The sequence below is a fragment of the Petromyzon marinus genome, chromosome 37, assembly GCF_048934315.1.
Source record: "Petromyzon marinus isolate PM22_M1 ecotype Great Lakes invasive population chromosome 37, UKy_Petmar_22M1.pri1.0, whole genome shotgun sequence".
Classification (NCBI taxonomy): Eukaryota; Metazoa; Chordata; class Hyperoartia; order Petromyzontiformes; family Petromyzontidae; genus Petromyzon; species Petromyzon marinus.
Genome location: NC_133703.1, coordinates 15181339 through 15193864, shown reverse-complemented (window position 1 = coordinate 15193864; position 12526 = coordinate 15181339). Strand labels below are relative to the sequence as shown.

At 44.1% G+C, this 12526-nt stretch overlaps 1 protein-coding gene across 2 annotated transcripts in view; it reads left to right on the top strand.

Moving 5' to 3' along the window:
• Window positions 1-12526, top strand: part of CFAP52 (cilia and flagella associated protein 52) — a 270832-nt gene that overhangs the window by 24527 nt on the left and 233779 nt on the right. For both annotated transcript variants that reach the window (XM_032967311.2, XM_032967310.2), the window contains exon 2: window positions 4163-4312. In XM_032967311.2, coding sequence (XP_032823202.2) covers window positions 4201-4312 — 112 coding nt within the window. In that variant the 5' untranslated portion in view covers window positions 4163-4200. The remainder of the gene's footprint in view (window positions 1-4162; window positions 4313-12526) is intronic.

The following is a 12526-nucleotide window of genomic DNA, read 5'->3' as shown; positions in this document are numbered from 1 at the left end:
TGGATGAGGGAAACAATTCATGCAGGTCACATTGACACATTTATCAGTGCTGAGCTACCGCACTCCCATCAATACCCTGCCCTTTTTCTAAGTGGCCTGCAACCAAATGATCCATGGCCCATGTGGCCAGTTCTATCCAAATGTGCCATGTATGCAAGACCACAGGTGTACCAAGAGGTATCCACGGAACTACTTGAAAGACACTCAGTCGGCCCATGATGGCTATCCTCTATATCGTCAGGAATACTGAGCATGGTGGATTTCAAACAATGCTCAGACCTGCCACTAACTCGTTAATTAAGCTTCACAACCGGTTGGATAATTCCCTACTGCCCTCTTCTGTGTCTTCCAGGCCCACTTCAAAGTGAAAGTCTGCTATTCTAAAAAAACCCATCAAATATGTTTGCCAATTCATCAACAAAGGCTCTGACATGGCTGTCTTTGCCTTACAAAACAGAGGGGCAAAGTGTGCATGAGCTCAAACTTTTTTTCCAAGGAACATACATCAGCAAAAATGAGGCCATTTGCAGAATTCTTGGCTTCCCCATCCATGACCGTTCCCCCACAGTTGTCCATTTGGCACTTCACCTCCAAAATGGTCAACGCATCTACATCACCAAAGGAAATGCCCAACAACAGGCCCTGGCTCCACAAGATACCACCCTTATGGCGTTCTTTGTTTTGTGCTCACGTGAGCCATTTGCTGCCCACCTGCTCTACCATTAAGTTCCCTCCTACTATACATGGACTGCTAAAAAAATGGAAGCGACGTGCTGCTGACGGTGAATCTGATGCCGTAGGACGAGTCTACACTGTTAATCCCAACAATCCGCAGTGATACTTTCTTCCAATGCTTCTCCATGTTGCCAAAGGGCACAAATCTTTCAAAGACCTCTAAACAGTGGAAGGAGTTAAATTTTGATTTAAAGCTTTCGTGACTGCAGGGATTCATATTCTTGATTCTTTCGGTAAAGTCACGTAGAAGGGAAACAATAAAATAATTTTCTTGCTGTGGTTTTTACACCTGATGATGATTGCTTGTGTTTCAGTCGAAACGTCGTGATAATTTTATTGTTTCATATTTTTATTATTTTATTGTTTCCCTTCTACGTGACTTTACCGAAAGAACCAAGAATATAGTGAAAGGAGTTGTCTGTCAAACATACAGGGAAGCTTGCAATCTTCGTGCAAATCTTGCGCATGATCACCATCTTCATGAAGCTATGACAGAAGCTTCTATTGGTCAGTCCCCTTTCCAACTGACATTGCTCTTCTGCATAAATATTCAAGTTTGCAACCCATCTAACCCCATGGGACTCTGGCAAAAATACAAAGAGGGCATGAGTGAGGACATTCTCCACGGAGCTCAATGACAAAACACAAACCTCTAAGTCAACTTTTTTGATGTCATCTTCAAACAGACCCCATCCTCCTTCAGGACAAACTGTACTCCATTACTGGAAAATACCTCACGTCTATGGGACTGTAGAGGTGCTAACTACTCACTGTTCGGTAACCTGCATTGCCACTAGGTATCAAAGGGGCAGTGCAGCGTTACCTCTGTGTGAATAACGGTTGGGGTCAGATGAGGTGAAGTGGATCGTAGCCACAGTTTGATAAGAACCAATCAGACAGTTCCACGTGGGAATGTGGGATTGGTTAGACCTGGCCACAAACGGGTATAAGAAGGGTGAGCGTGCAGAGCGCGGGGAGTTCTCTCCCTACACGAAGACCGAAGCCCAGGCTGAAGATAGCCAGGACCCTGGACCCAGCCTTCCAGCCCTTCTGAGGGCTAAGGCTCGGCGTATCCAGTGGTCAAGACCCACCAGACCAGCGGTGGGTCAGATAACCTCCCCTAGGTCCAAGCCGGAGGACTCTAGGATAGCGGTAGACTCAAGAGTAAGTCCCGCCAAGGACAGGAGGCTGTACCTCCTTAGGTTAGCAAGAGACCTGTGTGTAGGTCCCGCTAAGTCCGGAGGCTGTACCTTCTTAGGGTATCGGGTGAGGGGACTGTATACCCCTTTGTGTGTTAAGGGCTGTGTAAGAGAAGAAAGATAGTAAACAGAGTGTGCCTCATAAGAAGTTTATTCGTCATTATAAACACTACAGGACTGCCGACACCCTACAGGGACAACCTGCATCCCCTTGCTCAAGAGATCCTACGTGAAATATGATATTATGCTTTAGAGCTTCTTAAATTTACTTAGGAAAAGTAACCGAAGCTGATGGATGCACAAATAGAAGCCTACACGAAAATCTTGGAAGACATTGACACTACAAATTGAGTAATTTTTTTTTACCTTGATGCACCTGCCAGTACTGGCTAAGGCTCGCCAGAGAGAGAAAATTACTCGAGCTGTGGCATCATCGGGGATTGCTGTGTAAGTCGATATGTGTGTGTAAGTCGATGTGTGTGTGTGTGTGAGTCGATGTGTTTGTGCGTTTAGGTCTTTGTGTGTGTGTGTTAGTCGATGTATGTCTGTGTCTTTTTTGCCCGGGCAATGCCAGATGTGTGCGCGTGTGTATGTCAATATATATGTGTGTGTGTGTGTAAGTCCAAGTGTGCGTGTCAGTCCATGTGTGTGTGTGTAAGTCGCTGTGTGTGTGTGTTAGTCGATAAATACTGCTATAGGGTCAGCATGTAGTGATAGCAGGTACCACCACAGTCTGTATGCACTGCTGTAATCATAGCAGGTACCACCACAGTCAGTACGCACTGCTGTTAAATTTTTAAGAGTAGTTTTGTAATATTTTTTTTGGCCCGGGCAACGCCAGGTATATAAGCTAGTTCATCAATAAAACATGCTCACTGTTTCTGTACAGCGTCAGGGAGATGAGGTCGCATTTGAAACCTATGACAATCCAAATTGTATTGCGCTGGTTAATAGTGACATTGACGATGATGGATAGTGATGAAGATTATGTTATTGAAACGAATAACATTTAGATGATGACTGATGACCCGGACACTCCTCCGTAAGGCATCTATCACCCCAGCGGAATCAACTTACCCACTGTACGTTTGGGTTGCTCTATTCTCTGTATCACATTGTCCCATTGCTTTAAAAGCGTTTGTCTAAATATTATTTACGGCTCATAATCAGGGATTAATTTCAGCTGGCTCGGTCCAGGTCGATCCGGGAACTATTCTGCACCCGGCACACCACATCCAGTATCGATCTAGCTTTGGTTGTACTAGTTTGTTGTCCTTCCCTGGACCTACGATTAACGCGGTTGGCTACGTATAGTGCGAAAGAAGTTCAAAATATTGTATATACATGCATACCCCAGTCTGCCAGTGATCCAAAAATTATACTCAAAATAGAGGCTTGACTCATGGACAAATTGCAACATAATTGATTTTGATCGTACGAGGTTTAGGAAGGCCTCTAGATTAAAAAAAATACGTAAAAAATTTCCCAAAATCTAATTAAGGTAAATTAATGTAAAATGTGCGTTACATATTTGGCCGATGGTCCGTCAAGATATTGTGACGGAAGGGAGGGGGGTTATGAGAGTTGAAGCGTGAAGTGTCTGGGAGAGAAAAGGGGGGCGGCGGAGATGTCTCACATGGCTCAAATTGCATCTTTTTGATACTTTATTCTCGAAAGAGCCCTGTCAGACTTTGAGTTTACAGGTTCCCCATTACTTTCCTTTGGGTAGAGGAAAAATTACAGCCGTTCTTCCTCTGAAGAGCTCCATCATTTGCAGTGCCTTCCATGCTTTCATAGAATCTGTAAGGTGTCCACTGATTGTCTCTCTGTTTTTCTTTTTTTGTCTCCAGGTTGTGTAGCACTTCCTGCAATCTCCGTGAGGGCATCTCTCATGCTCTCTCTCCAATTTGGCCAGGTGTTCAGGTTAATTTTGAAATGTCAAGATGTTTGGTTCTTGCCTCTCCAGTCTGCTTGTGAATGAATGTGTTGAATCTTCTAGTTCAGCACTATGAACGAGGGTCGTATGTCCACTGCTCCTCGTGTATGTTTTACCGTGTTTATCTCCTGCAGGAGTTGTAGAAATTATTCTGCACAGGAGAGGTGCCTTTCTCCTCGTCAGGGAAGCCAGCGGTGAATTTACTTTGGATTTTAATTTGTCTTGGCGTTCTATCTGTTATTGCAAGATGCAGCGTTGGATTGTCATGTTTTTCTGCGTGACGCATTTACAGAGTGGCCACAAAGTCCCTTTGCATGGCAAAAGAAGACGATGCAACTGTATTCGAGGAGCTTCGTGTGCCGCCCTCCTCCACTCCCAGCACACAGCTGGATCCATGCCCCAGTTCTCCTGGACGAATTCTTCCAAGCGGATGATGGCTGTGGTACTATACAAGCAGTTACGGACAGTGGTTTTGAGTCCCACAGTATGTGTCAATAGTAAGAAGTGTGAAGGATTCTCCGTTATAATTCCCCCAAAGGGAATCATGTATGTATGTATGTTGAACTTCTTTTGCACCATATGTAACCAACCGTGCAAAGCAGTTGTCAGGTTTGTGCCTCGGGGTGGCCACATCAATTCAGATCCTCTCTCAATCCATCGTTCACTCAATTCCTGATTCAAATATTCCCGAATTCGAAGGGCATAATGCGGTGGAGGCCCCATATTCCTTGCAGGATCCGTGTTGCAAAGGGACTTTTTGGCCACCCTGTAGAACTTTTCATTATCTGCTACCTCAAGTCCCCGGTTGAGGAGGCACTCGAAAGGTACATTAAAAAAAGTACAGTCTTCAAGTAGTTTACGTGAAGGATAAGCAGGGTGGGTTGAGGAGGATTTTTTCTATACAGCACAGAATCTAAGTAGTTGTTAAAATCCTCGTAGACAACATCGTACAATGATGTGACTTTTGGCTAAGAAAAAGAAGATGCAATTCCTGGTTTAAGATATAATGCGTGGTGTGTTCAGAGTTTTAGAATGGAATGCAGTATTTCTTGAAATTGTTTTACATGCAACAAGGCTCTCATAAAAAATATATCCACTTAGAAACCGATGCACCAGTATGCTAAGCAGTGGTGCATGTAATACCATTGGCATATATCACACGGTTTGCTTTCGTTTGTGTTCGTGCACACGGTATTGATATGAATAATTTATAAGCGATTATCACCTTTCGATGCGGCACTTATGATTCAGAGTCGTTATCCGCAATGGTGACCTGCAGTGTTTGTTCAGTGCATTTTATTATATATAATGAATAACAACCAAGATTGTATTCGTTCTGCGTGTTTCATCGAACCGACAGCCAGCGATTTAAATTTCCCAACATCTTAGAATCCACGTGTAGTCATTGACGTATCCACAGCTATGCGCAAGGCAGATTTGTGACCCTTGGCGTGACTTCTTTGCTTGGCTGGAGTTGTAAAAAAGAAAAGTTACATTTTTGTGGATGTTAAATCAGGCCATAGGCAAGAATCTGGAATTTCATCTGTGTGAATATGGTTGTAATCAGCTGATTTACGAAGGTGTATGACTGTGAGCAGGTTAATATGCAGCTGCGATGCTGGAATTTATTTTTTGAGCACAAAATATGCCCACTACAATTTGTGATCAAGAAATGTCCATTTCGAGTGAATGTAAAACATGAAACCTGGCTTAATAATGATGCTGTTTCGTTTGACTATATATTTGCTGTACATCATAGAAAATGACAATTTCGATAGCCCCATCACAAGGCAAGCTATTACAAGGGTTGCTGAACAACCAACACAAACATTCATCATGGACCCATTGCAGCGAGAAATACATCTAGTTGTCACTCTTAGCTATTGAACGGGGGTTTGAGTGAGTGCTTTTTGAACGATGGCAGTGACTCCAACAGTTTGCACGCCCACAGTAGCAAGGACTCTTTCCAGGCAACGCCAAACATCGTTTTTGTTTTGCTTTGGCAACACGCAGATCACCATGCCTAGCAGATGTCAGGTGACGACGTGTAGACCTCAGGCGATATATAGTAATGTAGTGGTTCTTAATCTGGGGTGCATGCACCCCCTGCGGATGCGAGATGCTCTTTCTGGGGGTGTGAGACATGGTCAGATTTTTTTCGAAGACACAAATAAAGCACGGGTACCTAAGTACAACTACTTTGTTTCATCAAATCTATGTATTTATTCACAGTATACATGTGTAATGACTTCGGACTCGATCTGTAGAGGATTATTTTATTTAACTTTTAACACGGGCTTAGGACCCCGGCGTCACAATATAGCAAGCGATAGCGACGAGACAGCAGCAACGACGATGATCAACCAGCGACGGCCCCAAATCCAGCCCTGAACTTCGTTCCTCACCCCCCTTTTATCCTCGGCGTGAACCTCACCTCGCCCTTGGTCCTGCCTTTCCTTCTCGAACTCTCTGGCAAGTTCCCGAACCTTTCTGGAACTTGCAATCCTTCCCTTGTTCTCTCCCTTTCCTATTGTCACCGCTTGTCCCTTAGTTTGACGCACTATCTTTACACATAGTCTTGGTTCTTTTGGTAAAGTCACGTAGAAGGGAAACAATAAAATAATAAAAATAATAATAAAACAATAAAATTCTCACGACGTTTCGACACAACAAGAAAATGTATTTATTTTCTTGTTGTGGTTTTCACACCTGATGATGATTACTTGTGTTGCAGTCGAAACGTCGTGAGAATTTTATTGTTTCCCTTCTACGTGACTTTACCGAAATAAATACATTTTCTTGTTGTGGTTTTCACACCTGATGATGGTTGCTTGTGTTGCAGTCGAAACGTCGTGAGAATGTTATTGTTTTATATTTTTTATTATTATTTTATTGTTTCTCTTCTACGTGACTTTACCGAAAGAACCAAGAACATGAATCCCTGCAGTCACGGAAGCTTTAAATCAAAATTTATCTTTACGCATGTTTTAACGATTAAGAACCAAAGGGGTGCAGGCTGCAAATGAAGGTTAAGAACCACCGTTACAATGGGATTACTGCATTGCTGTGCTGGATGCTGCTGCTGCTGCTGTGCAACGGTTAGCAAGCCAGAGTTCACACGGTTCAATCTCCCCAGGCGTGGCAGATGAAGCAATGGGATATTTTCTTAAATCTTCCCGCAGAAGGACTACCACACGAGGGAGGTCTAGACAGCGCCTCTTGAGGGTATATGATCGACTCTTCCACGCTCGCTAGAAGGGGTGGGAGTACCCACACTTTACCCCACCAGGTGCAACCTACCGATCCACTCACTGTGGTCTATCCATGTACACTGCTGGGTGGAGACAGGTGAGGGAATAAACAAATTAATGAAACCTTTCCAATTTGTTTCAACTGACGCACTGGGAAATCGAACAGTCCAGTTCTGAATTGCAAGCCCAACTTGCCAACCTTTACACCACGGCAACATCCACATATCAATGCTAATAACAATAATAGATCACAAAGGTTATGTTCTCATAAAATTGCATTGATACGCTGCATTTCTTTGGTAAGCTTTCCAACGATAATTATGAGTATGTGTGCTGATTTACCCAGGAAAGTTTCCGCCAGTCTTAATACTTTTTTTCAGGAGAGTCTTGCCAAGTTGTCGCAGTAAGGGGGCGTTGTTGCTTCGTGTAATTCCAACTGAGTAATTTGTAGGTCATTTTACAGCATTGGGATGTAATTTCGCGACAGAAAGAAACCAGAGAAACTGGAGGAAATCTATGCAGGACAGGGGGAAGAACAGGCAAACTTCACACAGAAAGCCACCAAAGTCATACATCGAACCCAGGTACTTCTTACTCTGAGGCACAAGTGTTACCACTGCGCCACGCCACCCTGCCACCCACACGACAAGCCGTACAGCTACAACTGCTCATTATGGAAATCCATTAAACCCCCACCAATTTGGAGACTCAATTGTAGGGATGAGAAGATTAGTTTAGTATTAGCATCCTAACCTCTGTAAGTGGATTTTTCACGGTCCAATGTGGAGAAGAGATGAAAAAAAGTTTTATGTATTAGAAAAAACACCAAAAAGAAGTAATTGAACAAATGTGCCTTTTTTCTGCGAATAAATTGTATTCATTAACAGCGATTCCATTTCACCGGGCCACTTTCATTTTCATTCCCATGACCACTATAATCTTCATCTGAATTGTCAACTATTCTGAATAATATGCTAGATAAATGCTGCTGCCATCAAGTGCAGCTACTTACAGTCGTATAGACCTAAAAGTGGCTTGGCCTTTCAGAAGTGCCTCGATTCTGTAGCTACATCTCTCCTCTGCTCATCTTGTTGTCGAGTATTTTTTTGAGATCACTGGGTATCACAAGGAATTTTCTGTTAGTGCAAGATCCTGGCTTCGAATACTCGGTTGCCAGTAACACTACATTGGCACGTCATTGTGCAGTAAGTTTGAAAGTCTCAACTCGCTCATTGACGCACGTGCAGGAAGCCAATGATTGTGGCTTTGCATTTATTTTTGTTCTGCTGCAACTGGTAGCGTGGTGGATTTATGCTCTAGGTCGTAAAGGCTGAAGTAGTGTCTTGTGGTTGTTGTGGCCTTAAGAGAGCCCTTATGAGCACCCCCCTCATTGAAAATAGTACTGTTGCATCTGTCGCTCACAGGTTAACTTGGAGCCATAATGCTTGCGGGTAAAAGTGGGATATATAATAATAAATATAATAAACAGCCTTCTCTCAATCCTCTGCTAGATGAAGGTTTCCCCGTATCTGGTCAGTGATAATGGAGGCAGCTCAGAACTGTTTTGGATATCATCCGCCGCTGCGGCTAAGAACCAAAATCAAGACACCGGGTTTAGAGTGCACCAGGCACCGCACCACCGCTTTTACCCCTGCAAAAGGAAAAAAGTGGGATATGATTGATTTTGAATACACAAACAATGAAGGAACGTCTTTACCAATGCCATTCGACACAAAGAGGTGTGATTTGAATTATAACCATGTATTTTAATTCGTCTATATTTTACTTCTATAATCCTCTGCTGTGTATTGATTGGCGAGCATGCATCAGGAGGCAAAACGAATGGTGCATTGAAAATTCTGCCTTTGACTTGAAATTCCTGGGACTAATCTTGATTTGAAGCTTTCGTGACTGCAGGAATCCATACTCTTTGGTTCTTTCGGTAAAGTCACGTAGGTAGAAAAATAATAGATCACGACATTTCGATCGCAACACAAGCAATCGTCATCAGGTAGGACAACCACAGCAAGAAAAAACTGCTGAATTAGGCGAGAGATCTGCCGTGGCACGAGGTTATATAGGCCTCGGCCGTAGGGGGGGAGAGAGAAAGGGGGGGGGGAGGAGGAGGCGGGGCAGAAAGTGGACCCCGTAGCAGCACCCGGGTCACTGGAGTAAAGTGGACCACCGCGGCAGCACTGGAGAGATCGGCTGCAGGGGGGAGGGAGAGAAGGAAGGGGGGGGGGGCAGAAAGTGGACCCCGCAGCAGCACCCGGGTCACTGGAGTAGAGGTCAGAGAGAGAGAAAGACACAGAGAGTCGGGAATAACAGCTGACATAGGCAGGTAGGATGGAAACATCACAGTCAGTTAAGACTTTACCTGGTTAATAACGTCCTTCCAATGATTGCTCAGTTTGTACCCATCTCGGTTGAAGTTGTGTCTGTGTTTATATATCTGGATGGCTTCATGAACAAATCTCTGATAATAACCGGTGGGTTTCAGAGTACCTTCGTCTTGGAAAAGTCATTTTCGTGTGAGCCCACTGCGTTAAAACAATGATCAGCAACGGCAGCGGTATTGATTGGTCCTACCGTGTTTCAGATCTGCCTTGTGTTCGTGAACGCGTTCCGAGACATGTCGTTTCGTTCCCCCAATGTAACTGCTGCCGCAGCCACAACTCAGTTTGTAGACACCCGGGTATTGCATATCAGGAATCACATCCTTTACAGATGGGATCAAATCACGGATTTTGTGTACTGTGTTGAAACGAACCTGGATCTTGTGTTTGTTTAAGACTTTGGAAATCTTTTTGGTAACCCCTGCTATGTATGGCAAAGTGATGGTATTGGTTGGATCCTCAGATGGTTGTCTCCCCATGGCTGTTTACTGTTAATAGTGGAATAAGTAGATGGCCAGAATTCCCTCATCAAAACACTACACCATAGGGCCCATTGCATCTCCGACCAGCATCACCTAGCCAGTGAGCTGGAGCACGTACACCAAGCCCTCAGGACGAATGGATATTGTGATCGTACAATCCGCCAAGCTGGAGACAGCTGGAGACAGCTTGCGGATTGTACGGTCAGAATATCCGTTCGTCCTGAGGGCTTGGTGTACGTGCTCCAACTCACTGGCTAGGTGATGCTGGTCGGAGATGCAATGGGTCCTATGGTGTAGTGTTTTGATGAGTAAATTCTGGCCATCTACCTATTCCACTGTTAACAGTAAACACAAAACTGAAACCGTAGAATGGCAGATAAGGGGTGTGTGCTCCCATGCCACTGTTTTACCTATTGACTGCTCAAGGGGAAGGGTTTGATGTCGACTTTTGACCTAAAAGCACCCGCTGTGGAGACATCGATCACTCCGCGGTTCAGAGGGGAGAGGCTGGGGGAGCAGAGTGCATGCCGAGAGGAATTCATCCGATATAGTTTCCACTTTCAGTCAATTTTTTTTTACTTTCCAAAAGTTTACCAACACGACCCTCATTTCGGAGTTGTCAATATTTGTGACAATCGGATGTGAAGTAGTGATGTTTCACCCCCATCCCCACGTTAAAATTCACAGTTGCTGGGCACAGGGCCCAAAAGCCCAGAATCCCAAGCATGCAGCAACAAACAGCACCATTAGGGTTGGAAGACATACGAGTTAATTTACCACGTAGTAATAGACTTTCTAGACCAATATTATCCATAAGAGAGGTTTTTTTTGGGGGGGGGGGGGGGTTCGATCGCGTAAATATAAATGTGTCATTAAACCCGTCACCACCTGACACAGCCAATTAGGTTTGTTACGTAAACAAAACAGCCTGATAAGGCTGGTTGTGATTATCGGCTAAACGGCATATGTTTACCGGCAAAACGTCGTACTCAAATTGTAAATATTGTGGGTTTACTCTCCAACACACCGGTGTGCTGAACTAGTAACGAATTGGCATGTTTTGTTTACGTGAGAAACCTTGCTAATTGGCTGTCGGGTGATGGCGGGTTTAACAACGCATTTATATTTACGTGATCTAACCCCCAAAACAACCCTCTGTTATGAGCATACAAGTTAACACCGCATTTCTTGAATTGAGCAAGATTATAGGAGTTTTTGGCGAAGAGGTGATTGGAGGATTGGAGGGCATTTCAAAGTCAAGCAGTGTGAGGGGGAGAAGTGGCTCATAATGGGGGTATTAGTGCCTCGAATTAAACCTTGGCTCCATCCTCTCGTAATTAAACCAGGTGCTCACGTTTCCTGATTTGTGTCGTATCAGCCAGATCTTGAACACACCCTGAAATTTTTTTGCAAAAAATTTTTGCTTTTGACTAAATTTGGCACAGCTTGTCGACAGAGATAATCTTTATTACATTTTTCAGATAACCGACACGAGGTGTTGTGACCAGAAGTGGTGTGGCATGAACACCGTGTGCATGAGACTGAGCAGTCTGGCTGGTAGAGCAGTGTAAACCCGGCGTCAATGCAGCCACGTCTCTCCCGATTGCTGCACGTTTTTATTTCGCGGGCGGTTGCAATTTACCTTTCTCGGTCGGTGTTGGCTGCTGAGGTCGTGACGGTTTTCTTTTTTAATTGCTGTTGATCCGTGTCCCCTGTGGCGTTCTTGTTCTGCTGTAATGTGCCTACTTTATTGATGACGATATTACCACGTAAAATCAAAATTGACTGATTGATCGATACATGTACGTTCTCTGATCCATGTGTTCCTCTTGCTGTCCCAAGCACGATTGACGCCACGCTTTTTTTTTGCGCAATTTTGTCGCTTTTGATCCGTGTTATTCATTACTCTCCATGTTTCTGGCACCGTGCATGATAGCGCATGTGCGTGCCCCATAAATTAAGTTCTTAGCTCCCGGCCCGGTATAGATGTGAGGTGCGGCATTGCCAGGGCGTAATCTCGGTGGGGTTTTGTCCAGATCCATGACCCGCAAAAAATATTTCCATGCCTGGCACACCACATCCAGTATGCCCACTTAATTTACCCGTCCTGACTGGACATTGGTGAAAAATAGCTTTATAGCTCATCGGATTCCTCCAGTATGAATAAATATTATTCTGATATGTGGTGCCACTCACTCCAGTCTCCTAGTGACCTGGAAAATATTCAGTGAGTCCTGCCGAATAAGTAAATCACAATTCTAGATTATATCAGAAATAGAAGGGTTTTAAATAGACCACAAGAATGGAATGTTTATCGGTGACTGAAGCTTCTCGACATTCCTCGTAGATAATTTGTACCGTCGTAAAAGAACATCAGCTGAAGAAGAGCACAATACATCTCATTACCCTCGCGATAAGAATGTGCTTTTCGGAGCAAGAGAAGCCATCACATTGTGTCAATGTATACGTGCAAACATAACGATGTCATTCCTTATCGTAAACAGCCACGATCAGTCCATTTGCGGAT